This window comes from Pyrgilauda ruficollis, unplaced genomic scaffold (genome assembly GCF_017590135.1).
Source record: "Pyrgilauda ruficollis isolate IOZ18807 unplaced genomic scaffold, ASM1759013v1 scaffold10, whole genome shotgun sequence".
Classification (NCBI taxonomy): Eukaryota; Metazoa; Chordata; class Aves; order Passeriformes; family Passeridae; genus Pyrgilauda; species Pyrgilauda ruficollis.
In genome coordinates this window covers 6,217,675-6,245,253 of record NW_024508101.1, presented here as the reverse complement: position 1 = coordinate 6,245,253, position 27,579 = coordinate 6,217,675, and the positions used below count along the sequence as shown (strand labels likewise).

The 27,579-nt window shown below is 42.2% G+C and overlaps 1 protein-coding gene across 29 annotated transcripts in view; it reads right to left on the bottom strand.

The window, feature by feature from the left end:
- The window catches only part of MAGI1 (membrane associated guanylate kinase, WW and PDZ domain containing 1), a 336,557-nt gene that overhangs the window by 19,904 nt on the left and 289,074 nt on the right, over positions 1-27,579 (bottom strand). For 23 of the 29 annotated variants that reach the window (XM_041464827.1, XM_041464836.1, XM_041464887.1 and 20 more), the window contains 4 exons: positions 15,584-15,615; positions 8,814-9,030; positions 3,030-3,107; positions 295-386 (listed from right to left, as the gene is read on the bottom strand). In XM_041464827.1, the coding sequence (XP_041320761.1) occupies positions 295-386; positions 3,030-3,107; positions 8,814-9,030; positions 15,584-15,615 (419 nt within the window). The remainder of the gene's footprint in view (positions 1-294; positions 387-3,029; positions 3,108-8,813; positions 9,031-15,583; positions 15,616-27,579) is intronic. The other 6 variants (XM_041464743.1, XM_041464735.1, XM_041464870.1 and 3 more) reach the window with 1 other exon arrangement.

Sequence of the window (27,579 nt, the reverse complement as noted above, 5' to 3'; positions counted from 1 at the left end):
TAAGACCAAAATACTTGCAAACATGACCAGGACATCCTGTCCTTAGTGTCCAAGAACCTATGTGTTTTTCTTTGTTTTTTTTTTTTTTTTCTTCTACCATTAAAGTAGAAGGACAAGCCAAACCCATTTCAGTTATGGAGTTGTGGGGTTATTTTGGAGGGAGGGTGGGAAGATGCAGGATTTATATATAGTCCAGTAAATATTTAGCAGTGATGATACAGCATAGTTCTGCACAGCTGTACATTCTACTGCTGTGTTTCTGAAAGATGTCACAAACTAAAACATGATACTCACAGGTTCTCCAGGCTCATTTCCACCTAGAATCCTAAATCCAAACCCGGTTTCCTTTCTCCATAGAAAGATATCCTGCTCTTGATAATCTGGAACTGAAGGGAAAGAAGAAAAACTATCATTTTTAATCAAAATACCACACCTTTTTACCCAAATCAGGACTACTCAGATGTACATAAAAGGATGTGCCATGCAATTTTAACCTTTAAATGAGGAGGGCTTGGAGACCACCTCCTTTTTACATCAAAAAAAAAGACATAACTGTCAACATTTATAGTTTTAAATACTAAAGGATTATTACTTATATTACCATTAAAAGTTATGCAGTGGTTTCTACTTTCTAGGTATCTAATTGTGGCTTGCCCTTTATTTATCCCTATGATATTTCCTTCTGTCAATATTAGCATCATTACCCATTGCAAGAGTCTCTTCCAAACCATCAACAAATAAATGTGCACAGCAGAGAATTACTCTGCCAGAAACAATACAGCTGCCTCCTCTTACATGGGAGACAGAAGAGCCACTTGTTATGACTTCTACTATTTAATTAACTTTCCCAAGCATAGTTTGCTGTCTGTCAACCAACTCTGCTTTAAATAACTGTGGGACAGATCCCCAGTTGGTGTAAATCAGAAGGGCTCCACTCAAAGCAAAGCAGCTCTCCTGACTCTCACTTGCTCGTGTGCAGGCTTTGCAAAAGCACTGAAGAGATAAAACCAGCTAGAAACATAAAAAAGCCCAACCTCACCTACTCATTAGTATGGAACACCAGCAAGGTTTTTACAATGAATATTACATACAGTGAAGTACTAACCTTGAAGCGCTGTTGAACAGCAATGTTTTATATTAATTTACTCATGCTTGCTTTCATCCCTTTTTTAAAAATGCATAACTAATTGCTAACATTATATCATATCAGAAGACAACTTCAGGTTCATTTAATATTTATTGGATAGTATCTGTAACATTGACTAATTTTGTAATGATCCCCTCCCAAAATTTATAATTAATGATAATAAAAAGCTGTTGCTTTACCAGTCAGCTGCCTATAACTTCAGCAAAGAAGAAAGTATATCGTTCAGGAATCCAATCTAAATAAGTGCCTCTTCAGACACAAGATATAGCACATTTAGTGACACATCATCTAGCTTTCTGTATCTATGAACAGGTTGTTTACTATTGGTATCAGTGAATGTCAGATTGGGCCCTAATTGGATTTTACACTGTCTGTGCTTATTCTGCAAAAATTTGGGTCTGCTCGGGTGCTTGTCAGATTTTTGGTTATCTCTGAAGGTCTCTCTTCAATAAGTTAAAATATAACATGAATTGAAGAACTGGGAATACTAAAAATTAAACAAATAGGTGAATGGTGAGGTACAAATGTGTGCTTCGACATTTTCATTTAAGCTGGCTTTGCAGATAATATTTTTACATTTTAATTACCTGCAATTATAAGCTAAGCTTAACACCCGTGCCCTCACTGAATTAGAGGCTGATTTTTGTCCAGACACAATTACAGAGCGCTGGGGTGATGAGCACGCCGGGTGCCTGTGTGCCTCATCTCCTCTGGCTGAAGGCAGCTCGCCACGCGCAGACATGCAGCACAACAGAATTCAGACAATGAATTAATTGCTGTTTGCCACTGCCTTCAGCAAGGGGAGCGTGACAAGCAGACACAGTCAGGAGCGTCTCTCAGCCCTTCGCAGGCTGTTTTGGCAAAGGCTGGCCCCGAACAATTAATAGTGTGTGCTGGATCTGTCAGAGGTAAAGTGGCTGCTGCAGAGAGCTCCGGCGTGGGCCCATGTCCTCGGCATCTCTCAACACCTTCCATTTGTCACCCCTCCAGTCTCACTGAGCGATGCCGTATGGCTCTGGTTTGGGTCCCAGATACACAATTAATGCTGCTGGAGGGAACAGCAGGCCAGGCTGGACCAGCCGTGTCAGACCAAAGCAACATAAAAAGACAAGTCTGCCCCCAAAGAAGCCAGCTCTTTCACATAGTGCTCCTCCCACTGGAAGGATTTCAGTGAGGTGGAACACAAATAGAACAGACATACAGAGAACACACCTTTTCACAGAATGAGTACAAAGCTCCTTTTACCACTTATTGCAGGTGTTCTGCAGGGCAGTGATTCACTGGCACAGCCCAGAACGCCCATCCACCCCCAAGCTTCAGAGGTGAGACCCTCTGAGATTCCATACCAGAAAATTATTTTAGGTTGTCCCATTATTCAGTTGCACTTCTGAGGAGCCACTTTTACTCAATGGGAACCTGGTGCTGTTGAAACTTTGTTGAAAATGAATGAAAAATGGCCTCTAGGAGTCATTCATTGCAACCCTGCACCATGGCTGATCTCAAGAATGTCTGTCTGAAAAAACATGTATGCAGCCCAAATGGGTAAAATTTAACAGCAGTCCCAGATTAAACCTGACCATTTGGAGAGCAGTGCAGAAGTGGTAAGAAGAGTTCTGTGAATGGCAGGACATGTGGGTGATGCATCCCCATTGATGAGCCACATGGGCAAACGCATGAAGGAAACAGGACCACAATACACCCGCCCCCGGCCACCTACACCATCCAGCCAGGACAGCAGAGCCAGGCTTTGCCCCTGGGTGGCTAAACCTGGCATATGGCCCTGCCAGACTCCCTTGGTGATGAAGAGCCCCCCGCCAGAGAGCAGCAATGACACCAGAACAAGACATCACAAGACACAGATACATTCTCGGCACAATCTTACATTCTCCAAAACTCGTGGAATTGATTTCTCTCTCTCTCTCACCCTTGCTCAGTCCAGTTGCAGGTGAAGGTGACATAGCTGTAATATTAATTTTACAGTTTTGCAAAGCTTAATGTATCTGCTTTCTTGTTAGTTCATTTAATTAGTTGTGACCTTATGGGTCATGTTAGACTTGCATGCACAACTTGTTAAGGTTATAGCTACTGTGGATTATGACATACTGAGTTTCACATCTCTCTGCCTGTGCACATGTAGATATAAAATACACACACATATAAATTTACACATTTATGCACATGCATGCAGGTATAGTTGAAAAACCTTTTTTCTCCTTAAAGGAAAAATTTCTGTGAGAACACCTTAAATATACTTTTCTACAAAAAACCTTTCAACTTCATGACACAAGTTAGTTTTCCAAATGGAAATATCTTCGCATAATGTTAAAAGAAATTCTAAATATGTGGTGATGGACAACAAACACAGTGCTTAATTACAGATAATTGTAATCAAAATTTACTATGTAAACTTTAACATGTTATATAAAATAAAAATCTGCCTAGTGTGACATTAGTTTCAACATAAGATATATTCAAGAATACCAGTGTGAGTTTGTTTTAGTCACTGGCACATTTAAGGCGGCAGCACTTTCAGTGACTCATAGCTTGGCAAAGCACAAAATCTTTAAGGCCCAGATTCAGCAAAGTATATGAGGACAAGTCTGAAATCAGGAGTGGACAGTCTCACTGAAGCCAATGGAGAGTTTCAGAGCTGAAAAGTCCTGCAATTTACCCACAGATCTCATAAGGCTCCATATCTGCAAGAAATCCATTTTCTAAACTATCCCACTGCAGGAGAATTCAATATTTTTTTTTGTCTTTTCTCTTTAACCAGCCCTTGGTGGTGGCATGGAAAGCTTTTGAAAGATGGCTTCAGCAGGGGCTCTTGACAAGATGAACAAGCTCCCGTGAGTACCACGGTCCCTCTTAGCAACACGTTCTCCAAGGGCACAGATACATCGGTGTGCCCAAGAGCATCACTGCAACTGTTTGACTACTATTAACATAATAAAGGGACATAACCCTACAAAAGGGCTTTTATTAAACATCATCTTTCAACTCTGATCAGAAGGTGGTTGTGATTTCAGGAGAGTACTCTTCTTTTCTATTTTAAGGGGAAATTATCTAATGTTTGTGTTATTGTGCAAATATTTTTAGTTCTATGTAACTGCCGATGAGCGAACACGCTAGGGTCAAGACTTGTTTGTATTATTTTAATTAGATTTGGGGAGAGAAAAAACCTCCCAAACAAATTGTGTGCCTGAAAATAAAATTCAAATGTTAATGATAACTTCGAATATTTTAAAAGCTTTAAAAATTCTCTATCGTGTTCTGCTTTACTTTTAATTAAATGCTTAAGCCCTTCAAAGGGATTCATTAACACATCTGCAATTCAGATTAATTCATTTTGTCACTGCTGTTTTGACAGATGGCCATATGTAGGATACGGTATTTTGTAAAGCAATCAGGCCACATGAGAAAAATTTGACAACAGATTGTGTTAATCTTTAAGGAAGTTTAATAATACATTGAAAAGTAAAAAGCATATTATAAAAATATATTTCAATAAAACAGTGTGAGGTTTCTGAATTGTGGCTCTCTGCTAAGCCATTCAATTGCTGTTTCTCTCTCTGAGTGCTCTTCAAGTGTGTCATTCCTGGATCTTGGAACTGCTTCAGCTTTCAAACCTTAAGGGTTTGTCCTTCCCTCTGATTCATGTACACAACTCCCACGTGCAGCAATGAGTTACCCATAACGAGGAGCTCAGGCAGCTAAAGCTCAGCACCAGCAAAGAGTGCATTTGTTACCACCACCAAATGCTGTTTTCACATCCCCACAAAGCTGGCTATTCTCAAACATCTTAATCCAGCAAAGACTGGTCACTCTGGGCCAGACTGCAGCACAGCATCTGAGCGCAGCCTTAGCCTTAAAGCATGCCTTTGGGTTTACAGCTTGAAAATAAGCTTCCTTGGAGCCGAGCCCAAACACTCAGCACCTTGCAGGGCTGATCCCCTCACCATGGGGAGCTCCACATGAAGGAACTTTAACCCACATTTGTGGAATAAAGTTGCAGTTCTAATCTGCTTCCCCTCAGCCAGTCCAGAAGCAGTGATGGAGCCTTTCCTTAGCTTTGCATTATTAATTCTAGCTTAATTTTTGTTCTGTTTTTTTCTTCCCCTAAACAAACAACGTCTGTGGCTCTCCTCCGCAGAACTGGAGCACTTTCTGATATTAAGATGCTTTGAGTAAATCATAAAAACACATGCTTTTACACAATTATGAGTTAGCTGGTGCTTTTCAACCTAAGGGTTCTCTCCAATGACTTCAGTGAGACAGGTCACATAAGGCAAATACAGTCTTTTTGAAGGAAATACTGATCCAAAGACAACTCAAGTAGAGCAGGAAGGAATTTTAGAAATTCTGAAATATTAAAATGTTGCCTTTGCTCTCTGTGTCTACATTCTTATTATTAATGTAAGTAACAGTGGGATGCTTTCCCAGAGAAAAAGGCAGTAGGTATTCATTACAGATTCAGTATTTCTCAGAAATATCTTGGAGAAGAAAAATTCATATACCGAATAAAACCTCTTTACAATATTATTTTTAGATGAAAAAAAAAAATCTGTCTGGGCTGAAGCTAATGAATTCTTCTGCTTGTGTCAAATGCACTTGAAAAACTGCACTATGCTCTTTTTATGCTCAACAATTTCAAAAATGGGACAAAATAAAACACTTAAGATGATCTAACGCTCTAAAATTCTGTCCTTTTAAAATTTATCATATACCTCAACACAAAGGCTTGCTCCTGTTTGTCAGTCCACTTGCTGAGGACTCAAAGCCCTGAAGAGCACTCTATAGAAGAACATCCTATAACCCTTTTCAGGCTTTTTAAAATTTAAGGCCAGCAATTACCAGCGGGCAAGCCCTGGCCTGAGCGGCAGAAGAGCTGTGCTGGAGCTCCTCCAGTGGTGGAATCTTCTAGAACCCACCAAATTCCCTGGTGACTGGATGTGTCACCCACCCTCAGCCCTGGCACTAGGGTGACATCCTCCTGCTGTGTATAAGATATTCACTTAGTTCTGCTCACACCTCCATCAGAAGGCTGCAGAGAGTCACACCCAGCACCCAAAGCTGTCATTGGAGATGACAGCCCCAAAGCCTGAGGGAATGGGTGCCCAAGTAAAAGAGAAAGAGAAGACAGGACTGTTTCCCCACCAGCCAAAGGTGGCACCAGAATTAAATCCGACTGCAGCTGGGTAAAAACATGAAGAACAGCACACGTGGAGCTGAAAGATGGAACTGGAGTCCCCAGGGAATGGTTCCTCCCATCACACACTCTGATGCTCAGTGTCAGCAGAGCTCCCTATAGATAACCCGAAAGCCAAGCTTGGGAAAAACTGGGAATGAGTCTCAAAGGGATGATTCAGGCTCGTAAGAAAGGCAAAGAAACACAGGGCTTCACCCCAAGCCCCCTGGGCAGCAGAGCCAGGTTTCAGCTGTGAACCACAGACTCTACTTAAGAGACTGGTGATAAATAAGGACTTGGTGAGGCAAGGAGGAGCAGACCACTGACCTCGAAGTAAAACCACCAGTCATGCTTTGGGATCAGACCACAAAAGTAGACAGAGCACATCCAACTCAATTTTTCACTTATCTTTCCTGCTTTTCTTCACATTTCATTACCCACAGCAAAGCCATGTCACTAGCTAAGAGTGCAGGTTAATCCCCAGGGAATGTGCTTCACTCCAGCTTAGGGTTGGAAATTCACAGGCTCTTGGGCACCTCTAATGGTTTAAAAGGAGATATGACCATATCACATTTCTACCATTCTCCAAAGAACCCCTATCTATGAAACCAAGAAATCTCAGAAAAACACCTTCCTGGAAGGGAACAGCAATGGGATGAAAGGGTCATACAAGAGCACCAATGTTCAAACAGGTTTTATCTGGTAGAAGAGGCAAGAGACAAGGACTGAAGCGGGAGAAGAGGATCAGCCCCACTAAAGAGATGCTGGACTATGGAAAGGTGAGCCAGGGAAGCTGAAGGGGTGTAGTAGATCTCAGTCTAGCAACAGGCCCAAGCAGTGAGGATTGTGGCACAGGAAAAGATGGGGAGTGGGAAGCCAGCAGGTTAAGAGATTGTGAAAAGGCCCCTGGAAGGGCTCTAGACCCAGCCAAGGACAAAACCTCTACAGGATAACTGCAGCCATTGAGGAAAGAGGGAGGATTTAGCACATGGCGCTGGAGGTGACACAGAAGGGTGACTGCCTGCCTGTGCACTTCAGGCTTTCTCCAGCTCAGTCTTGGGTTTTATCAGGAAAGACAGGCAGGAGTTAAGGCTGCTAAGCTGATACTAATGACTAATTAGTATGAGTTAAACAGTTAATTAGAAATTAGCTAAGTAGCTGCAGGGGGTCAGAGGCAATGGCAGCACAGTGCCAGCAGGAACCACACGGGCTGGGCAGAGGGAAGGCCAGTGCCATGGGACACTTGTCCAGCCAGGCAGGAGAAGGAGGAGCTCTGCCCACAGCTCTGCAGGGCTCAGCAGCTGCTGTCCCTCAGCTCTCACCCTTTTCTCCTGTTTCAATGAGCTGCACACAGAAGTTCTGTCACTGCACTCTGCAGATCAGCGTGACCCAGCCCGAGAGCCCGCAGGGTCAGTACACCCAATCCCTAGGAAAGGATGGGAAAGGAGGCAGAGCACAAAAGCAGAGACACCTACAAACTGCATTGCTGAGACATTCAATCCAAAGAGATGCATCTTCAGCCAAGAAACTGTGACTCATGATTTAATTTTCCCAGGATATAAGACTTCAAAGTGATTCATTTCATCAGTGAAAAAAAGTCCTACCATTTTTCTTTCTGAGGTAAAGGTTAATTTCTTACTGGTTTTACCAATTTCCAGTTAGACAATAAAATCAAACTGCAGGTGATACTCTCAGAGCACTAAGAATTTGAAACTCCCTTTTCTCTAACTAAAGTAACTACTGACTTTCAAAATGAACCTAACACTCTAACTCTTTAAGAAGCTTTTACAGATTTAATCATCTTCAGCAGTGCAATTAAAGCAAAGCCAATGTGTTTATTTTGTTTCCCGAGAAGAAACTGATTGAAACCACATTTATAGTCTTGGAACAGAGTCAAAACCCTGCTGAATTATTAGCCAAGTGTGCAGATTATTAATTGCCATAAAAGCCACTTACAATATGCATTTAATATCTGTATTGTTAAAGTGTCCACTCTGGTCAAAGTAAAATGGCTCAGCTGGATTTTCTCCTCCCCAGAGTGAGGGTGAAAAGCATCTGATATGAATTTCAGCAAACTAGATACTTCCCCTCCTTACTGAAATTCCTATGCATATCAGATAATGAGTCTCAACCTCAAAAAAGAGGTTAGGATCTGGATAACAAACTTGAAAATTCTCCTCCAGCCTAATTTAAAAGCACAATAAAAACATAGGGGAAAGAACAGTCTTTAATTTTAAAGGGATTTTTCATATTAAGCTTTGGTCTAAGCACCCTTTCCTAAAGATGATCTAAACCCAATCCTCGTGAGACAGCAAACTGCAGCTCTACCAAGTGTATCTCACTGACAGACACCAAATCAACCAGCAGAATCCCTACATTTCCAGCAAGAAACCAAAAAAGATTCATTTCTTCGCAAAGAAAACACACAGGGAGCAGCTGCCGGAGCCGTAGCCTTAGCAACTACACCTGCTTCATACTCACGTCGGCTTTCATACATGCTCCTGGACTGGGCCCAGATTTTGAATGGATCTGGCTTTTTCTGCCCAGAAGTGTCCGGCTGGTCGGCGGCCGGCGCCTCCGGGGCGGCGTAGTCGGGCAGCACCTGAGTGCTGTGCGCGGGGGACGCGGTGTGCCCGCTGCGGTGGCTGGAGACGCTCTGCTGGGAACTGTTTTGGCTGTCTTTCCTTTCAAGTGGTTGCTGTAAGGAAGAGAGCGAGTGGAAAGGGAGAGAACAGACGGTTATTGGTCGCTGAGTGGGTGTTTTCCATCAATTTTTCTCCCTTCTTTGATCAGGCTTTTCTGCATGCACATAAGTAAATATATAAGTCACAGTTTTGCTGCTACTCAGTTAATGCTGGGTACAGCTGAATTCCCCAGTGACAGGTTCTGATAGGCAGACTGACAGAAAGAGATATACAAAACAAAGTAATTCATCATTAAAAAAAAAAAGCATTTTTCCATCTCACGCATAAGAGAGATCTAAATCTCATTATAGGTTACTAGTTTCAGCGTACTTATTTTTTCCTGAATTAAGGCAGAAAATCTCAACAACGTTCTATTCAGATAACATATGGGTCTAACTTGAGCCTGAAAGAAAATGGAAGAACTACCAGATTTCAATGTGAAAACTTAGATTGTCTCTTTGAAACAGATTCAAACACAACCCTTACTATGCAAGATCACTTTTCCTCTGCAGCTCTTGCAACTCCCCACGTTACAAGTCTGTGGACATCTGAGTACCCCTTTAATGGCTCTGCTTCCCAGAGCATCCAAGGGACTTCTGCAGACCTTAACAAATGTGAAAATGTCTATTTGAAGTTTAATTTGTTTTAATTAAGTATATTAAAACAGGAAAAAATGCATCCATCTAAACTCAGGGCTTATTCCAAAGTAGCATGTCAAGAGTTCTGACTGCTTACTATTTAGCTAAGCAAGGTATATAGATCTTAAATTCACAACTGTGTGCTCAAATGAAGCACGAGTCACATTTGCATTGCCAGGATTTGTACTAGTCAATATGCAGCAAAATCCTCAACAAGAGCTCCCCACACTGTGCAGCAAATGCTTTTTAATGCTCTTTTGAGATGAACCTTGGATTGTCACCAAGGCTGAGTGCAATCTCCCACCTGCTCTGGAACAGTGAGCTGTGCTCCCAGGGCTGCTGAGGCACAGAGGGTGACCGCAAAAACAGCATCCCACAGGTTGTTTATCCAACATCCACTGTTTCCCAGCTAAAAGGGGGCTACAAACACCAATAAGCCTCAGGCGGGAATTTAAGCCTCCTGCTGGCAGAGGGTATCTGAAAACACCAAGACAGAAATCTGTGCTTTCGGGTATTTCTCTCTAGGAACCCAGGCTGGGGTAGGGACAGAAGCCAGCAGCAGACACAGACTGGATCAGCATGGGGGGCTCACTGGCCACAGGTCTGGGCACCCCTTGGCTCACTCTGAACATGAGACCCCAGGCAGCCAATGCTCCATCACAGAACAGCTGAATTAAGTACAGAGGAGAAAGTAATCATACAAAGAGCTCTCTTCTTAAAAAAAACCAAAAACCCAGGTAAAATTATTGTGAGGTTGCACATTCTTCAGGTTTACACTGAGAAAAAATCTCAGCTTCAACAGCCCAAATAATGTTGACCTTTCAGCCTTGCATTCAAGTTGTTGATCCACCACCAGCATCTTTTTAAAGGGTATCTCGATTGACTAGAATGTGAAATTGCCTTTGTCCTTTAAAGCAATTTTCAACTAAGCTTACCTGCTGTGATTACTCATCTGCAAACTTTCAAATACAAATATCTGAACCAGTTTCCAACATTTTTAGCTTTTTAAGTGGTAAATGAAGCTAATTCACATGCAGCCCTTCAATTTTTAATGAAGCCGTTTTAAAACAGCTATGCTGGGGATAATCAACTTTAAAAAAAAAACAAACCATCTCTCAGTCCAGCCATCTGGATTGGTTTGTTTGGCCAAACTACTAAAATAACTACAAGAATCTTGTGAAACTTCAGCCAATCTCACTGGAAATAGCTGGTTACAGAATGTGGAGGACAGGGACTAAAAAGTGAAGCTTTATTCAGCCCTTAGGGAAATAATGAGAACTCTCTGAAAGCTTTCTGATTTAAAAAGAAACAAAGTTTGAACTTCAAAAAGTGCTCTCACTTTCTGACAGACAAGGTTTACATTTTGAACAAACTGAATTCTGTTTTGTATTTGGATTGCAAGTGGAAGTATCAGCACATCTCAAGCAAAAGTACCTCTAATTAAACTAGAGTAGCAATTGTAAAAATAGGTATTTTTTAAAAAATAGGTGATAAGCTCTTTAGGAGGATTGGCGGTTTTCTGAAAAATAACTCCTTCAAAAAGCCTGAAACATCTCTATTTAGGAGGTTGAGAGGGGACCAGAGCAGGGGCAACATAACCATGGTAATAACGAATGTATGTAATTAAATTAATCCAAGACAATATTTATTGACTTTCATATCACCAGAGGAGGCCAAAAAGGTTTGGGGCCAAACTTCTATTCACATGTTGCAGCAGCTTCAACACATCACAGGCATCAGGAATTGCAGGGGTCTGCCCACCGTGGTCCCTGCCACAGGCACTGCTCAGATGAAGTTTGTGTCTCAGTAAACAAAGAGCAGAGCTTTCCCAAGAGGGATGAGCTGACCAAATGCCAACCAAAGGATGGCTTGTCCATCTCCTGCCTTGTGCCCAGCTTCAGGAGCAATCCTCCTGGGTCTGAATCTTACTGTCCAGCTTGCTCAGCTCACACCCAGCTCCTTTCTGCTCAGGAAAGCAGCAGAGGAGCTCAGGGTCAGGCTGGTGGCAGAGCAGGAGGTTCTGAGCTCACCCTGGGGTGCTGATCATGGTTTTCAGTGTCAGCTGAACTGTACTGACTTCTGCCAGGAGCTAGGAAGAGCATGGGACACTGAACTACCTGCGCAGCCCTGATTCTTGACTGATCTTCTCCAGAGCTGCTGATAAGCATCAGTGGTTCGCCAGAAGGACCTTCACCAAAAGGTAAAGGCTAGAAATCAAGGCTATGGTGACTACCTCGAGTCCATTTAGGCAGACTGGACACTTAAATACAGGTGATGGGATAAAATACTGATTCTGTCTTACAGCCATGACAAAATAAATACATGGGAAGCTGGAACTTCTCATGCCCTACCCAAGCCCCTGGGCTCTGAATGAAGAGGGCTGTACATACTCTTGTACAGACTTGCTGTGGAACCAATTTCTCTTCCTGGCAAAATCAGGACATTGGCAGAGCCCCTGGTGCTGCTTATCCACCCAAAAAATGTGGTATATCTCTTGTCCAGGACTAGCTGTGCATAGGAATTGCATTTTTGGTCACAAGTCAGCTATGCTGACAATGCACTTATTTAAATCCAAAAGAAAAGCATCAGATTTTTGGAAGAGCTTAGCATTTTATCCCCCCTGCAGTGATCCCATCTTCTGATGATCTAGCTGCAGATTTTGTCCTGTAGAGCTTTTTGGAGAAGCTGGTCCTGGCAGTGACAGCAAACTGAGCTGGAAGTGGGAATCTTTGCCCCCTTGTGGAGTGTTTTGATGTAAGCAACAAGGAGAAAAAAAAAAAAAAAGAAAAAAGAAAAAAAAGTTTGTTTTCATCCATGATATACCAGGATAATTGCAGGGGAAAATGCTATACTAGAGACTTTTCATGTTTAGAATGTATATCTCCAGATGTTCAATACAAAATGGTATCTATTTTCATCTAAAAAATCATCAATGGGAAATTTAAAAAAAAAAAAAGGAGCATCACAATGAGCTGCTGGGACCATGCCCTTGGTGAGGGGAAAGGGAATAAAGAACTTGGACATGTCCAGTCCTATGTATGGCTGGAAAGGAGTTTTTTACTAATTTAGCTCCCTCACCAAGGTTGAAAAACTCTCCTTAAAATCCAAGAACAGCAAAGTTTGTCAGAAGATACACACAGACTGACAAATACAGCCCAGCAAAACTGAGCTGAAGGCAAGAAAACTTCCCAGGCTGTGTCACAGCTCCAGCACCAACAAATCTCTCCCAGCTTTAACACCTCACCACAGCCAGGAGGTACCAACAGCCTGAAGTTGGCCTTTAGGGAATGCAGGACTGGGGGCTGAGAACAGAAAATAGGATTTGTTTAAGGAAAAGCAGCCACTGGCAGTAAGTGGGGAATGTGTCTGGGCTTTGGGAAAGGATACGAGGGAATGAGAGAGGGTTCATCTCCTGAGCAAAGCAGAAGATGGACACCTGAGTCGTGACTTCCCTGATGCAGCAGAAGAAACAAAAGACAAGCACAAGCTAAGATCAAAGCCAACTGCTCCCAGCTCGATGTGTGCTGTCCTCAACTGCAGCTTGTTTATTGTACAAGGAATGCTAGAAAAGGGAGATGTCGAGCAAGGGGCATGGGGGCAATGGGCAGCACGTCCCCCCAAGCCCCACAGCTGTGCTGTGCTGGGGACAGCCCCTGGCACACAGCTCTGATGGCAGCTCCTGCGTTCACCCCATCACTGCCAGTGCAGCAGCAAACTGGGAGTCCCTGGGATTGAGGCATCCCCGGGAAACACACGGGCACAGTTCAGAGAGGGGATCCCAGACCGTGCCAGCGGGGCAGGACTGGCTCCTGCCTGTCATGAGTGGGAATCCTCATGGCCAGGAAGGTCAGGCTGGACTACCCACTCCCTGCAGTGGAGCAGCAACCCTTCAACAAACAAGGACAGTGTTAGACACCATCTCTTCCCTGCCTCTGACTGTTGCCTTGGCCACACGAGCTCTGGGACTGGTGTAAATCCACCTGGAGATGCCCCGAGGCACTTTGCTGCAGGTTTCCATGCTCAGTCCCCACATGTCAGTGATGCCTGGGGAGGAAGCAGTGGCTGCAGGGGCTCTGCCCTGCCGGCTCTGCCCTCCGAGGAGCAGCTGCCCACTGAAGCTGCTGCACGATGCTGCAGTGAATACAACACCACTGCCAACTGCGCTGGTGATGACCCCCTGTGCAGCCAGGGGAACAGGAGGCTCTGCTTTTTGGGAATCCTGCACTTTAGAGGCAACAGCACCACCTAGGACCATAGGAAAAATCACTGAAGGAACCCTGAAAAGGCTTAGGAGAGGCACGCAAAGGAATGTCAGCTTTCCCCGGGCTGACAGGTTCTCCAGAGCAAACAGTAGAGGGAAATCTGCTGTTGCACAGCTACACCTGTTTGTAAGCAGCCTCTTTGTTCACCAAGACTGGATTATCCTGCCATGGATTTACATGCTGCTCAGATTTTCACTGTGCATATCTGTCAGCCAGAGAGGTGCCTGACACAGCAGGATCCCGCTGTGTGTGTGGCAAAGTGGGAGCATCCACGCTTCGGGAAGACCGAGGCTGATGGATTAGGGCTGGTTTAATGACAGAAGTCATAGCCCGGATCGCGTGCAGCCAATCCTGCTCTGACCGGGGGAGAAAGTGGAGGCAGGGAACAGAAACGTGCCAGACACGTCTGTGTTTTACACACTCGCTTCTGGCTCAGCGAGGGCTGAAACAGCCCCCGCGTGTGACAGCGGCGAGCGGGCAGGGCTGACAGCGCTGCGATCCGCGAGGAGCGCACCCCGCACTTCTGCCTCCCAACATTAATGCAAGCTGACAATGGTAGAGGCCTGGGCTCACATGACTTTAATCAGCGCTGCCCTAAGCCATCAGAATCACATTAATTATTTCAGGGCTTTCTTTTTGGATGAGCAGAGAGCTCGTATTAAAAGCAAGAGCTTTCTGCTCAGCCGCCTCCTAAACCTCTTGCCCAGGTTTGCAGCGAGGCGGGCTGTGCCCAGCTGCAGGTTTTGGCACCACCAGGGACTGTTGGTGAAGTTTCACACCATCTTACAGCACGGCAAATACCTCACTTGGTTTGCTTCCCCAAAGCTCCTGGCAGAGAATTTTGTCTCTCCCCCCCAAAGATAACTGCAAACTTTCAGGCTTTAGGTATTTCATTCCCTTTAAAAAAAAACATTGCTTTTTGTTGCATACAAATAGCACATTAATTTCTTCCATAATATCATTCATGGAGCTTTAACAATACTGGAGATCACAGCTTCTGTGCTGCTAGCTGAGATGCTAAGATGTTTCCAGGTAACAGCTTTACATGGAAATACATTCGGGGGGACAAGAAAATATTGTTCTGTTGTTGCTTTTCTAAAATTTGCGGAATCTTACACCTGCAGGACAATCCTGCTCAGTATGGAAATGCCTCCAGAGCAGCTGGAGCACTCGGACAGCTGGCTGTATTCCCTGGGAACTGTAGCCATGCTCTGTTCATGCTTTGTCTCTCCTGACAAGGTGCATGCTTTCCCTCCTGTTAATAATTCAGCCAAAGGTTCCCAAGAAAACTCATTGAGTTAATGGAAAAGGTTGGTGCCTATGAGCACCCGACAGGATTTGGTATCTAGCAAGAAGGTGGAGCCTCCCATCTTTCCAAAAGGAAACAATAGCTTTTTTTTTTTTCCCCCCGTAAGTTAAACGATAGAGAAGCTCATCTGTCAGGGAAGCAGATTTGTAAACCTGAGGCTTTATTTGCAAACAAGTCCCCCTTCCGTACTGCATCCCCCTCTCATCTCCCCATGCAGCAGGAGCCGTGCAAGGTAATCATGGTTGCAACAGAAAGACAACTTAAAACAATCGAGACCCAGAAAGCAAACAAGGCAAACCCATGCTTTTCTCCTTCAAAGCAGACAAACAGACAGAAATAGTAGCTGAAAAGTGCTTACCGACTTTGGGCTCTTCTTTGGGACTGGCAGTCCTGAAAAATGGCAACAAGGGAAAAACACACATTAGCATTAAGCGTTACCTTCCCTTAAAGAAAAAATCCCTAGGTGTATCATCCGAAGGTAGCCATCTGCAGAGTTATGTCAGCTCTCGCTCTGGCACCGGAGTTAGCAGTCTGTTCATATCGAATCAAAGCCCGGCGAGAGGCAGAGCGAGCGAGAGCCAGGGAAGAGGCAGCGGGGGGAGAGCTCTCTGCATTAGCTATGCTGCCTTGTGCTGCAGAGCTGGGAGGCTGCGAGAGAAACCCACAGCCCTCGGCAGCTGCCCAAACCCAGCGCCTGCCTGGGCAGAATCTCAAATGCTCCCCTGGATTACAGGAGGTTTAGCTCACAATTAAGCTGGGGCTCTTTCCTCTTGACGCTATCGGCTCGGCGCTTTTGATCGGACCAATCGCAGCGGCGCAGGGGAAACAGGTTGATTTTTTAAAAAGTATTTCTCTAGAAATTGATTTTTTTTTTTTTTTTTCCGAAGGGAAGATGTGCGTTGGGTTTGAGCCGAGAGGTGTGGGCTGGGCAAAGGAAAACAAAAGCGTGAGGAAGAAAAAGCTTTTCTCCCTACAATTATGAATGTTACTGAAAAAACACAGGTTTTCCTTCCTGTCCATCCTAAGTGGAAATCTTTGAGATTTTATCTGTTAGGTGCAATTTCAGAGAGCTGTGGCTTGAGAACAGCACTACCAGTGCCCTGACCCCTGGGGGGGATGCTAGGGAGCTTGGAGGAGCAGGGCTTACACAGATTGCAGGTGATGTAAAGGAAAAAACACCGGGAGGGCACCAGGGAAGGTTTTTTCAAGGGTAATTTTGCATTTTGAAGCAGCCTCTTACTCAGTCTGTGATGAGCAAGAGAACTCAAGTGATATTTCAATCAGCTACTTGTGCATAGAGCCTAGTTGCCAGCAGCAAAGGAGACACTTGTCTGGGGATTTACCTACAATGCAGGAAAAGCTCTTGGGGTCAAGACCTCCCTTTTCCCCCTGGTGTTGGAAGAGAGAGGAACCCCCCCCTGTATTTTTTTTTCTCTGTGTGACACTCCAGAAACAAACATAAACCAAACCACAGATTACACTCCACATTAAGTGCTCAGTAATTCAGATGTTTAAAATCTGCTTTTGTCTTTAGGATGTGATTTATGTGGCATTTATGCCGCATTACGTTTTCTACTTTATGCATTTTGTTGATTCTAAACCCCATGCCCTCATATAACTTTTACACAGAAAATAAAACAAACAGTGCGAGAGAATTACAAATCTGTCTAGGAAGATGCTTATTTTAAGGTAATTTGGGAGATGATAGCACTGAATAGGGAAGATCCACAATTAAAAATGATAATCAGAGCTCACTTTGCTGCTACTCTCAGGCTGGGATGCATACTGTAAGGAGTATTTTAAAGGAAATATTTTCAAGCTTTTGAGGAATATCTCCGCTCTACATGTCACTCTGATGCATTTCCAGCCAATAGCTGATCTCCCTCCAGGCACTGATTGATTGAGGGACAATGAAACATCAAACTGTTTGAACTAAACAATCAAGACTGCAGCTTCATTTCTGCTGATGGGGACTGTGTTTGTATAATACCCTTAAAGAGGAAAACACTTCATAACCTTTGTGGCAAATCACATTTTTAACAGGCATCATTTATCACAGAGGTAAACACACAGATAGAGATTCTCTTCTCTCTCTCCCTCATTCCACATGCATGCACACACGTTTACTCTCCCTTCCCAAGAGATGATCTTTCCTATTAAATCAATACATAGAACACATCCCCATACACACACACACACCTTTAACAGACCAGCATGAGACAGAAAAGATTTAACAACATTTTAAATGTTCGCTCCAAAAAATAAAGCGGAAATGCAGGTGAGCTGCTGGGTCAAATTGTTTCAGAATTCAGTCAATGCATCACCAGCATTAAATGTTAAAATTTAGCAAGTATGAACTACTGAACAAACCTTTCCTCCAAAATTTGTCATTAATGTTGGCTGTTCCATCCCCAAAGAGATGGAAAACAGTTGAAAAATAAAGGAAAACACATCAAGGCTGTTGTTTGGTGGGTCCTTCAGAGGCCAATGAATCTTACAGTGTCACTGCTCTGTGCCAGACTTTGCTGCAGAACAAGCAATAATTTACTTCTTACCAAAATAAGTGACTGCAGAACACATTAACAAATGTTGGTAGGTTTTCATGGGACAAGCTTACAGTCAGGGGAATAACCTGCCTGTACATTTTCATGTGAAAATATTATTTATTCATCTAATTAGGGTCTCATTTTAGAACTCCAGTTCCTGGCACAGCAGGCCAAATGAGCAAATGATAGGTGGGAGCTTTCATACTCAGATGATGGAATGGACACAGTATTTAACAGAGATGAACATGAAGTGCTTGAATAACCCCCATATCCTGGAAGCTCCCCTAGGAAGGAAATCCTGAGCTTTTCCAAAAAGCTTCTGTTGAAAACATTTCCCAAGCCCATGAATTTGGCTTTAGGACTGCATTAACATGGAATTCCATCACTGCTCATGCCATGCCTTGCTTGGAAGCTCATCCTCCTGGCTGCCCTGTTCTCTCCTGAAGCCTCACTGCAATTTTTTCAGAGGTAAATGGGGCCAAGCATAGACTGAACACCCCATCTGCACCTTTTTGGCATTTTCCAGCTTTTTGGTGGTTCTATAAATGGCTTCACATCCCTGGCTAGGAGAAGCCAGAATAGTAATAGTTTATACTGACATTGCAATATAATTTCCCTGTGATTTGATACCTACAGGCATCTCTCACTAGTACTTGGAATGCATCTTCTAATTCTGGGGGGTTTTGGAGATACAGATTAGAGAAGATGGAAGAGTCAAGCAATCACACAGGGCTGTTGTCACCACAGAGTTAACAATGTTTTAAAACAAATGAGCACATCTGGTAAACAATGTCAATATGACCTAAAATCCCTTGAATGGGCTCATTGTAGCTACTTACTAAATGTGCCTAGAATTAAATTAATTAGAAAACACAAATTAGTTCCCTCTAAATAACAATGTAATAAAGCAACTGCTTAATGAAAAATATCAGTGATCAGTGAGCAATCCACAAGAACAAAAAAAGGGATTGTAATCAAACTAAATTCACAGACCCATGAGCAAAGCAAGAAAGACTTCATACAAGGTTAGTCAAAAATGAGTCAGATGCAGGGATCTAAATTAAACTAATTATCACAGAGATTATTACATTTATCTTAACAAAACCCTCTCTCTTTTCTCCCCAGTACTCCCTAAAGCTCTGTGTACAGCTGGCTGCATCCATCTGCTCAACTACATTTTGTAACATAGGGGAAAAAACCGCAAATCATTAAGCAAGTTTTGTAGCATGACTTCAGCACTCTGAATGCCATTACCCATGAGGAGCTGTACTTCTGTTGCATGACACTGTGTTATGTTGTGAGTGATGTGACCCATGAATTAAACCATTAATTCAGCTTATTTCATATTATTTGCGTTAACTGTGCAGTCTTGGGTGGTAAAACTTTTGGGAAGCTGTAAGGTTGCTAACCCTATTTATGATGAGTTCATGGAAGAACACATGGGACAAAACTTGACCTCAAGTGTTGCTGTTTCTAACAGGCAATTTTTAAAGGAACATTTTTTTCTTCAACTCCTTTGTCTTTACGCAACCTAAGTAACATGGGAAGACCACAAAACATGGCAAACTCTGCTTTGCTGAACATACACAGAATGACCACAAATCCACACCACAGCCTGGGCCTGCTTCTGGTGAGGGCTCAGACGGCCACGAGTGCTCCAAAATTACCTAAATGGACACCACAACATGCCCTGTTCCACAGCCACGTGTTTTAGAGATAGTAAGTCAAAATTATCTAAAGTTGAATGCTAAGGAAGACCTATCTCTAGGCACTACAGGAGTAATGCAGTCAGCCCATCCCAACAGCTCGGACTCGTGGTGGCCAGCTGCTGTGTGTACTTTTCACCACACATACACACACAAATTATACATTTCAATGGGATTTCAGCTGAAGTTGGAACAATCCAGTAGTTTGCACAACTCACCCACAGGACAAAGCCTCCTGGAATTGCTAAGAGCCAGTCTGGAGGCCTGACTATCATCTTATGTATGGCTTACAGTGTCTGCACACTGCTTAAGGGTTTTTTTGGGGTGGTTTTGCACATGAAAGAGAAGAACAGCTGTTTCTAGATCTTCACTTCTCAGAGTCCCTTAACTCATCCAACACCTTGGATGGTCATTGTGGACCATCTATATCCAAGAGCAAAACAAGCTATAGGTGAGTCTAAGAGGGAAGGTCACCCATGAGGTTTTGCCCTTATGTCATCTGTAGCCCAGAAGGTACCAGTGCTGAAAATTAATTGGAGATGAAGGAAAACACAAGAAAATAAAGATTTCGGACTGTGTCCCAAGGTTAACATTTACAGAGAAAATGTTCCTGCCTGGAAAAAAAATAAAACCTTCAAGCTTTCTAAATAGCACTTACACCGTGCTGAATAAAAACCAAAGGCTGTATCAAAGAAAACAGACACTTTGAAAGATGAGGTTTAGGTAAAGTACTGGAGTCAGGGGGTGCACAACCATATACCTGGCATTGAACATTGATCTGTGTGCAAAACAAGGAACTTTAAATAATTAACGCTAATGGCCATTAGTGCTGCTGGGGGGGGAAGGGGACAGGAGATTGGTGGTGACAAAGCAATGTCCTTGGTTCCCTATGATCCATTGCCAAAGAATTTCTAATAAAGGACAAATACTATTTAAAAGAGTAGATGGAAGTTCATCTTTTGCAGACCAGAACAATCAGCAGCAAGAGAGGCGAGTCCGTGCAAGCATAAGGAGAAGAAAGAAAAATTCAAGAAGAAATCCCCTACCTGTCCCTGCCAAACTTTTCTGCTCGTCATTGTGATTTGCATAACAAGAGTGGCACTGCACTAGCAAAAAAAAAATTAGCTATGCAATATAAGCTTTAAGCAAGAGAATAATTTACACTTCAGTAATATAGCCCTGCCATAAATCAAGTTTGGTAACTACCAAATGCAGTGAAAAATGCTACATTTCTAATGCTAATGTTCAATGCTAATGCCAAGAAAGCAATGTTTTGAAGAGATCATCTTGGGCATTATTAACCCACTGTCACTGACAAAAAACATAATGAGGCATAGAACATTATTGCCATTAAGAAGAATTTCAGTTCTAGATGCTCTAAAGATGCTAAATTTTATTAGCCTCAAATACTCATTTTTGGTTGGGATGTTGAACAATTCTCTGCCGTTAAAGTCTCAGTCATATTTTCAGCATTTTCAAATGAGAATTGATTTTAGAAGCAATAAAAAAAGATACAGGCTAATAAAATGCTATTTAATTACTATGAAAATATAAATTTAACTATGCAGTAATATATATATAAGATAATTCCAAGACAGTAAAGTAATAAAGAGACTGAGAATTAGTGTGCCAATTACCCATCTAGCCTATGGTTGAAAGCATGTCAGCAGTTCTTGTGTTTTTATTTTGAAGCTCATTAAATAAAGTGCTTATCATAAAGCTCAAGCTGTCAGAGTCATATGCTTAGACGAAAACCTTTGTTGACATTTAAACAAATATATACATAGACATTAAATTTCTGAAATCTCACAAATTTCAGAGGCTAAACACTAGAACTGGAAAGTAATTACAGACCCCCACATTCTTCTTACACAAATAGGGGGCTGTGTACACACAGTATTATGTGTCTATTTTTCATATACATGAGCATACATGTGTGGCTGTCCATGAGGGTAACTTTCCTTTTCCAGAAGCCCACAAAATCCATCACTTACAAGCTTTATTTCTGGAAACCTCCACACAATTTTTGGGGCATGCTGCAGTTTTGAGGTGCCCAGTCCCATGGCTCCTCTCCCCAGCTGCCATGACCATGGAGGTGCCAAAGGGCAGCAGCACCTCCAGGCCAGCCCCACTGCCCCTCCAAGCTCAGGAAACTGGTGAGGAAAAAGCATATTTTGCTACAGTCACATCTGTATTTATCCTGCTCAGTGAGAGTGTTTGCCTTCAGACTTACCACAGCACTGCCACAAGGTGTAAATCCGTGTGCTCAAACTGGGTGGCTTATGGCAGATTCCTGTGTTTCATATCTGGAGAGCAGCCTGTACAGAGCCTCTTGGCATCAGTTGGATGCTGCTATTAATATATAACATCCCTTAATAATAAGCTAGCATTTACAGAATGCTCAGGCAGATTCAGACCAGGGAGTGCACATACACATGGCACACTAAAAAGCTCTACTAGAGGACAATGGTTTTACAGATGCTTTCACAAAACATCACTTTATTAGTCTGAAAATAGTTTTCTATTAAAATAGATCAGTGACTTGATATACTTTCAAGGATGTAACCTGTACATCTCAGAAACTAATCCTGAAGGATGGAAAGAAAACTTCTGAGGACTGATATTTACCTGCACATCCCCAACAACTTCACCTTCATGTGCTCCCAGCCACAGGGTCCTGGCCTGTCCCAGCATCCTCAGCCAGCTGTGTCACCTCCCTGAAGCTCAGCCTCCTCTACCAAGTCTCTCTGGCCTACAAGCCCTGCCAAATTCTTAAGCCCAACTTATGATGCACTGCAGGTCTTCTGGCATAAAAGGCACAGCTTAACTGACTCTTAAAGCTGGTATAACCTAATTACTATCATCATCACAAGAATAAATTTATCTGACTGAGGCAGAAAAACCCCATTAAAATAAATAAACATAAAATCCCAATGCAGAATGGGAAAAAAATTTAAATTCAGAATGGAGAGACTTAGAGACATGCAAACAGATATTTAAAAGCAATCCATTTCAGAACAAAACCATTGACTACTCCATTACAAAGTCATGCTTCTTCCTCAGTTTTGCCCACCTGCTATTGCTTTTAATGACTCTCCAAATGTATTTAATTACAGTGATAAACAGAGACCTTTCTTGCATTTCTGACACCTCATTACTTCTGTTATGGCTGGTTATTATAATGCCAAATCAAGGCAGCAGCTACTGCACCTACCTGCAGTGTGGCTGATAAAAACTCATTATTTACTTGCACACCAAAATGTCACCTAGGCAGTATGCAGGGGTAGGAGGAAAAGCTGAGTGGAACAAAACCCTCCTTGCTGCACACCTCCAAGTCTGCTCCACTTCCTGCCGTGCAAATCCTGATGAAGACGTGGGAGGTACATCCCCAGCTAAATCTGCCTTATCTAATGCACAGCATTAGGTTCTGCTGTGCCACCTTGTGTTACATCACATCACATTTGATATAAAACAACACCGCGTGGGTTTGAGTTGCTCCACTTGCACCACTTCAGCATTTAATACCAAAACCCAGTCAACATAAGGTGAAAAAAAAAAGCATGAACTTTCAAAACCTTAAGCTAAAGAGGAAAAAAAAATCCCTTTAGAAAGAGTTTCAGAGTTCTCATCTTTCATTTGATAAGCTACCTGTTTTATTCTCACCCCAGAACCTACTGCTTTCTGCAAGATAGGATGGTTCTGGCAATAAAACATCCTGATGAGGAGATTTCGGCCATGTTTTATTTCTTCCAGCATTCAGCAAATGCTTTGGTTTTCTTACTGATGCTAAAGCAGATCCAGATTCCCTGCCACAGAAAGGCAGCCATGCATGTAACGTGCACACCACCACTATTGTGCTGTCAGCACACAGGACTACACAAAACTGACATTATTTCCCTATTCCAAATATGTTAATTGCTCATCTCCTTAGTAATTAAAGCACAGGTTTCCTCCTGGCCTTAAAGCATGCTTCATGAAGTAGCAGAAAACCTTAGAATATGATATCAATCCTTGAAATAAATGCAAAATGTGTAACAAAATGCCAAATAATGAATCAGCAACTGTTCTATCCTATTTTACACTTCCAAGCAACTCTGGAGCTCAGATGACACATATATCTGGGGGACAAAAACTACAGCATAGATAGGCCATGCTGCCACAAAAATGCAGGCTAGCTCATGTAAAGCTGATGCTGACCCAAAAAGCAGATTTCACAGGCATCTCTTCATTTGCTTACTCATTTCTAGGAGAGAATCAGTGCAAATGGAGTTAATGAAGGGTAGCTGAGGGGAAAACACTTGGGCCTCGAATGCCTAGCAGATTCGTGTCAGCATTTCACATGTATCACAGCAGCAATAGCTGGAAATCCTGCAGGCAATTAAAATGTCCATGCCCCAGCAATGCTGAGTCTCCATGATCACAACTGTAATATTATAAACCTGCTTGTTTTGGAATTAAATGTTCATAGGACAGTGGGCTTTGTTTAGAGTTCCTTGGCCTCCCATGGTTTAGGAAAGGCAGTTGGATATGAATACTAAAGCTTGGAAAAAACCCAACAACAACAGAGAAAAACACTTTAATGTGGTATTTTTATATCTGGAATTTTGGGAGCTTAAGGTAGGATTTTTGCACAAGCAGGCTTTTTGATATTTGGGTTTGTCAATTACTATTTCAACTGGATGCTTTTTACTGAAAAACTCCAGCAGGACCTGGCAATGTTAATTCATTAGTTCCTGCAAATACATTATTTATATGAACATTAGGAACATACATTAAACATTTTGTGTCTGAGCAAGCTACCAACAATTACCCTTAGTGGCTGTAGCATCTCTAGGAGTGAAAAATCTGGGTGAAACCCTGCTGCCTCCTGGAGTCTAATGGGAGCTTTGCCATGGACTCCAGCACCACCAAAAAAACCTTCCCCTTTGTGTTTTTGGTAAGCAAAGTCATCCCAAACCTCACAAATTCAGATCATCAAAAACAAACGACTAATGTCACTAAGATTAACACCTGTAAAGCACTTTGAAGGAGAAAAAACACCAAGTAATCCCAACATATTACATTATTTATCAGACGACCTGATTTTAAATGTTAAGTTCGGCTTATTTTTATCACAAAGAGAAAACAAGTTTCTGCTTGCTTGCTTTACAAAACCAATTACAGAGATCAGTGCATGGTGCTGCATAACAATACACAGCATTGTCCCAAAAAGGCGTATCTAACACTCCCGAGCTGCTGCAGGAAAATTAACTCACACACTGGATTGAAACAGGCACATAAGCAATTCTAATGAAGGGTATGAACTTCAAACTTCTTATTAAAAATACCTAAACTTATAACATTTCCTTTATTTCATCTTTTCCTGACTTCAACTGATTTTCCTCTCTGCTTCTTGATACACTAGTGCCTAATCAAAATAAGGCTGTGAGAGAATAGTGAATGTTACATGAAACTTGCTTTAAACTTTCTTTAAAATCTCAACAGCTTTTTTTAGTCTTAGAATATAATTGCAGTCCACAGAGAAAAAAGAATAACAAAGAGTGACTTGGTGGTTTGGAAAAAAAAAAAGATTCAGCTACTCCCAACTAAAGGTTCCTCCAGTCCTGCTCCTTCCCTGCACCTAAATTTTAACAATGCCTTTTTACTAGGATTGTCTGTTTTCAGAAAATGGCAAAAAGGCCCAATGCAAGACTTTTTAAAAAAATGCAAGACTTTTTAGAACTGTCTCATTTCTAACAGTTTGTAAACCAGCTTCACTAATCTGACTGCCTTCTTGCCATGCAAAGGTCTTTAAAAGAAACAGTAACAAAAATAAACAAGAGGAAACGATTGAAGACAGATTTTTAAATGCCATATGATATTCCAAGTTTAACCAGGAAATCCATAACTCTGGAATTATGAAGTAATGACCCTGGAATACAAAGTAATGAACTTGAAAAATAAATCTCGGCCTTACACACGGACATATATTTCTTCAAGCATACTGCAATTCTGATTTCCTAAATCAATCCTAAATAAACCCCAGTGAGGGGTGCCTATGAGTCTGGATGGTATTATTTGTACCACAATATCAGGTATTTTTCAGCATACAGCTCAAAACAACCTCTACTGGGTGACAAATTGAAAGATCCAACAAACAGGTTTGGTGGAAGATACCTGAGTAGAAGGTACTGGGAGCTGGTGGTGATGGACAGAAAGTAAGACAAGGAAAAAAGAGGTGATTTGAAAAGGGATTTTTAAATAGTTTAGAAGTCAACTGAGCACACCAGAGAGCAGAAAGGAATTGGATCTACCCCTGTTCTAGGGGTCCAGGGAAGGAGCTGCCACAAGAAAACCAACCGTGGCGGTGGCAATGAACGATGCCTGGCAGCAGCAGCTCTGTGCTCGGCCAGATGGGCTCCAGGGAGCCCCCAGATAAAAACTCAGCACAAAGACTCAGTATAAAGCTCTGCTCCCTCTGTGCTGGAGCTGAAAACACTGCTGGAAATGGTGAACTTTTCCTCCCACTCCACAAGCTTTGGCACTGGCAAATGTGCTCTGTGGTAACCATCAGATGACTCCCAGGTTGTGATTTCTGTCCCAAATGCAGTTTGGACTCTCTGGTAATCATCAGATGACTCCCAGGTTGTGATTTCTGTCCCAAATGCAGTTTGGACTCTCTCTCTCCCTAATTCAGCAGCTGCTATGACAGTTTGAAACTTTCTGGCAGCTCCATGCTTAAGTGGCATGACTTTCAACTCACTCTTCTCTGCAAGCCTAAAGGGTAAACAGAAGTGAGTGGCTTGTTCAAAAGAGTTCAAGTCTGCACTGAATAGCTGATTGCAGCTCTAATTATACCATGGTTTTACATCATTAGGGACAGCAAATGAAAAGGAGCTCTAATTCCAGCACTTCTTTTTTTTTTTTTTTTTTTTTGGCTCTTACCACTCAACGATCCAGCTAAAGAAAGGAAGATAAATCTTCATTTCCAGGTGGGAATTCCAGCAAGGGAAGGTCCTTGTAGCTAAGGAAACTCGATAAATTTGTAATTTTCTTCAATTGTTGCAAATTTTGATTATAGTTACATGTGTCACAAGGAACTTCTTAAACCTACCGATTAGAGGACCAAGTGAGCAGGACTGCTGGAACAGACCTCTCCCCATTTCCACCAAGTTCACTGCTTCCCACAAGCACCTTTCATTCCATTGAACCATAAATAGAGAATTTACCATGGACTTTTACATGGAGGCAAGACTCAGGAATCCACTGATGGGCATTTAGAGAAGCAGATGTTGCATTGATTCTTCTTCCCATAAAACACATTTAGTTTTGACACTCTTGTGTATATCTATAAAACTATTTAGCATATCTATATATTTTATATTTAATTTCTTTTTTTTTCAGAGGTTGTATTTCCATTTCCCAGTTTAATCTGAGTTTGGCACTGAGGAAAGCAATTAGAAATGGCATTGATTTGCACATGACATGTGAGTGACATTTCACCTGCGTGCCTTTACTTTGATCTGGACCAAAGTGGGAACACATCTTCCAGGGGATTATGTAGATCAGGCTAAGGTTTATGCTATTTTTGACCTTCCAGTGAATAAAGATGCAACTAAGCACTAACTGTGAGAGCTCTGAAGGTAAATTGTTTGTTCAAACCTGAACTAACACTGCTCAGTGTAATTCTTGGAACTGAACACAAACTAAATACATATATTTTGGTTAACCTGAAGACTGACCTAAAAAAAGAGGAAAAAAAGGGGAAAAAATCCTCTTTAATCAGAGGCAATTGACAAAATATAAAATAAATGAAAGTTTTCACTGAAAAAAATATTAGATCTTAGTGATTCTAAAAAATACAGCACAGTAGTTTTGTAGAATAACTTGTTCTGACACAGCCCCCCACCTGTCCCAACACAGGCACAACTTCCAGAATAAAAGTCCCTTGGGAAGCAGGGAAATTATTGTGACAAAATGTTTCTTGTGTTATGAATAGAGTCTGTGCAGAATGGAGAGGTATTTGAGAATTGCTTATTTCAGTTGATTACAGTGTATAGGCAAAGCTTCAATGACTAATGGATTTCAAGTGGCAAATAACATTACTTTGTTTCTTTGCTTTT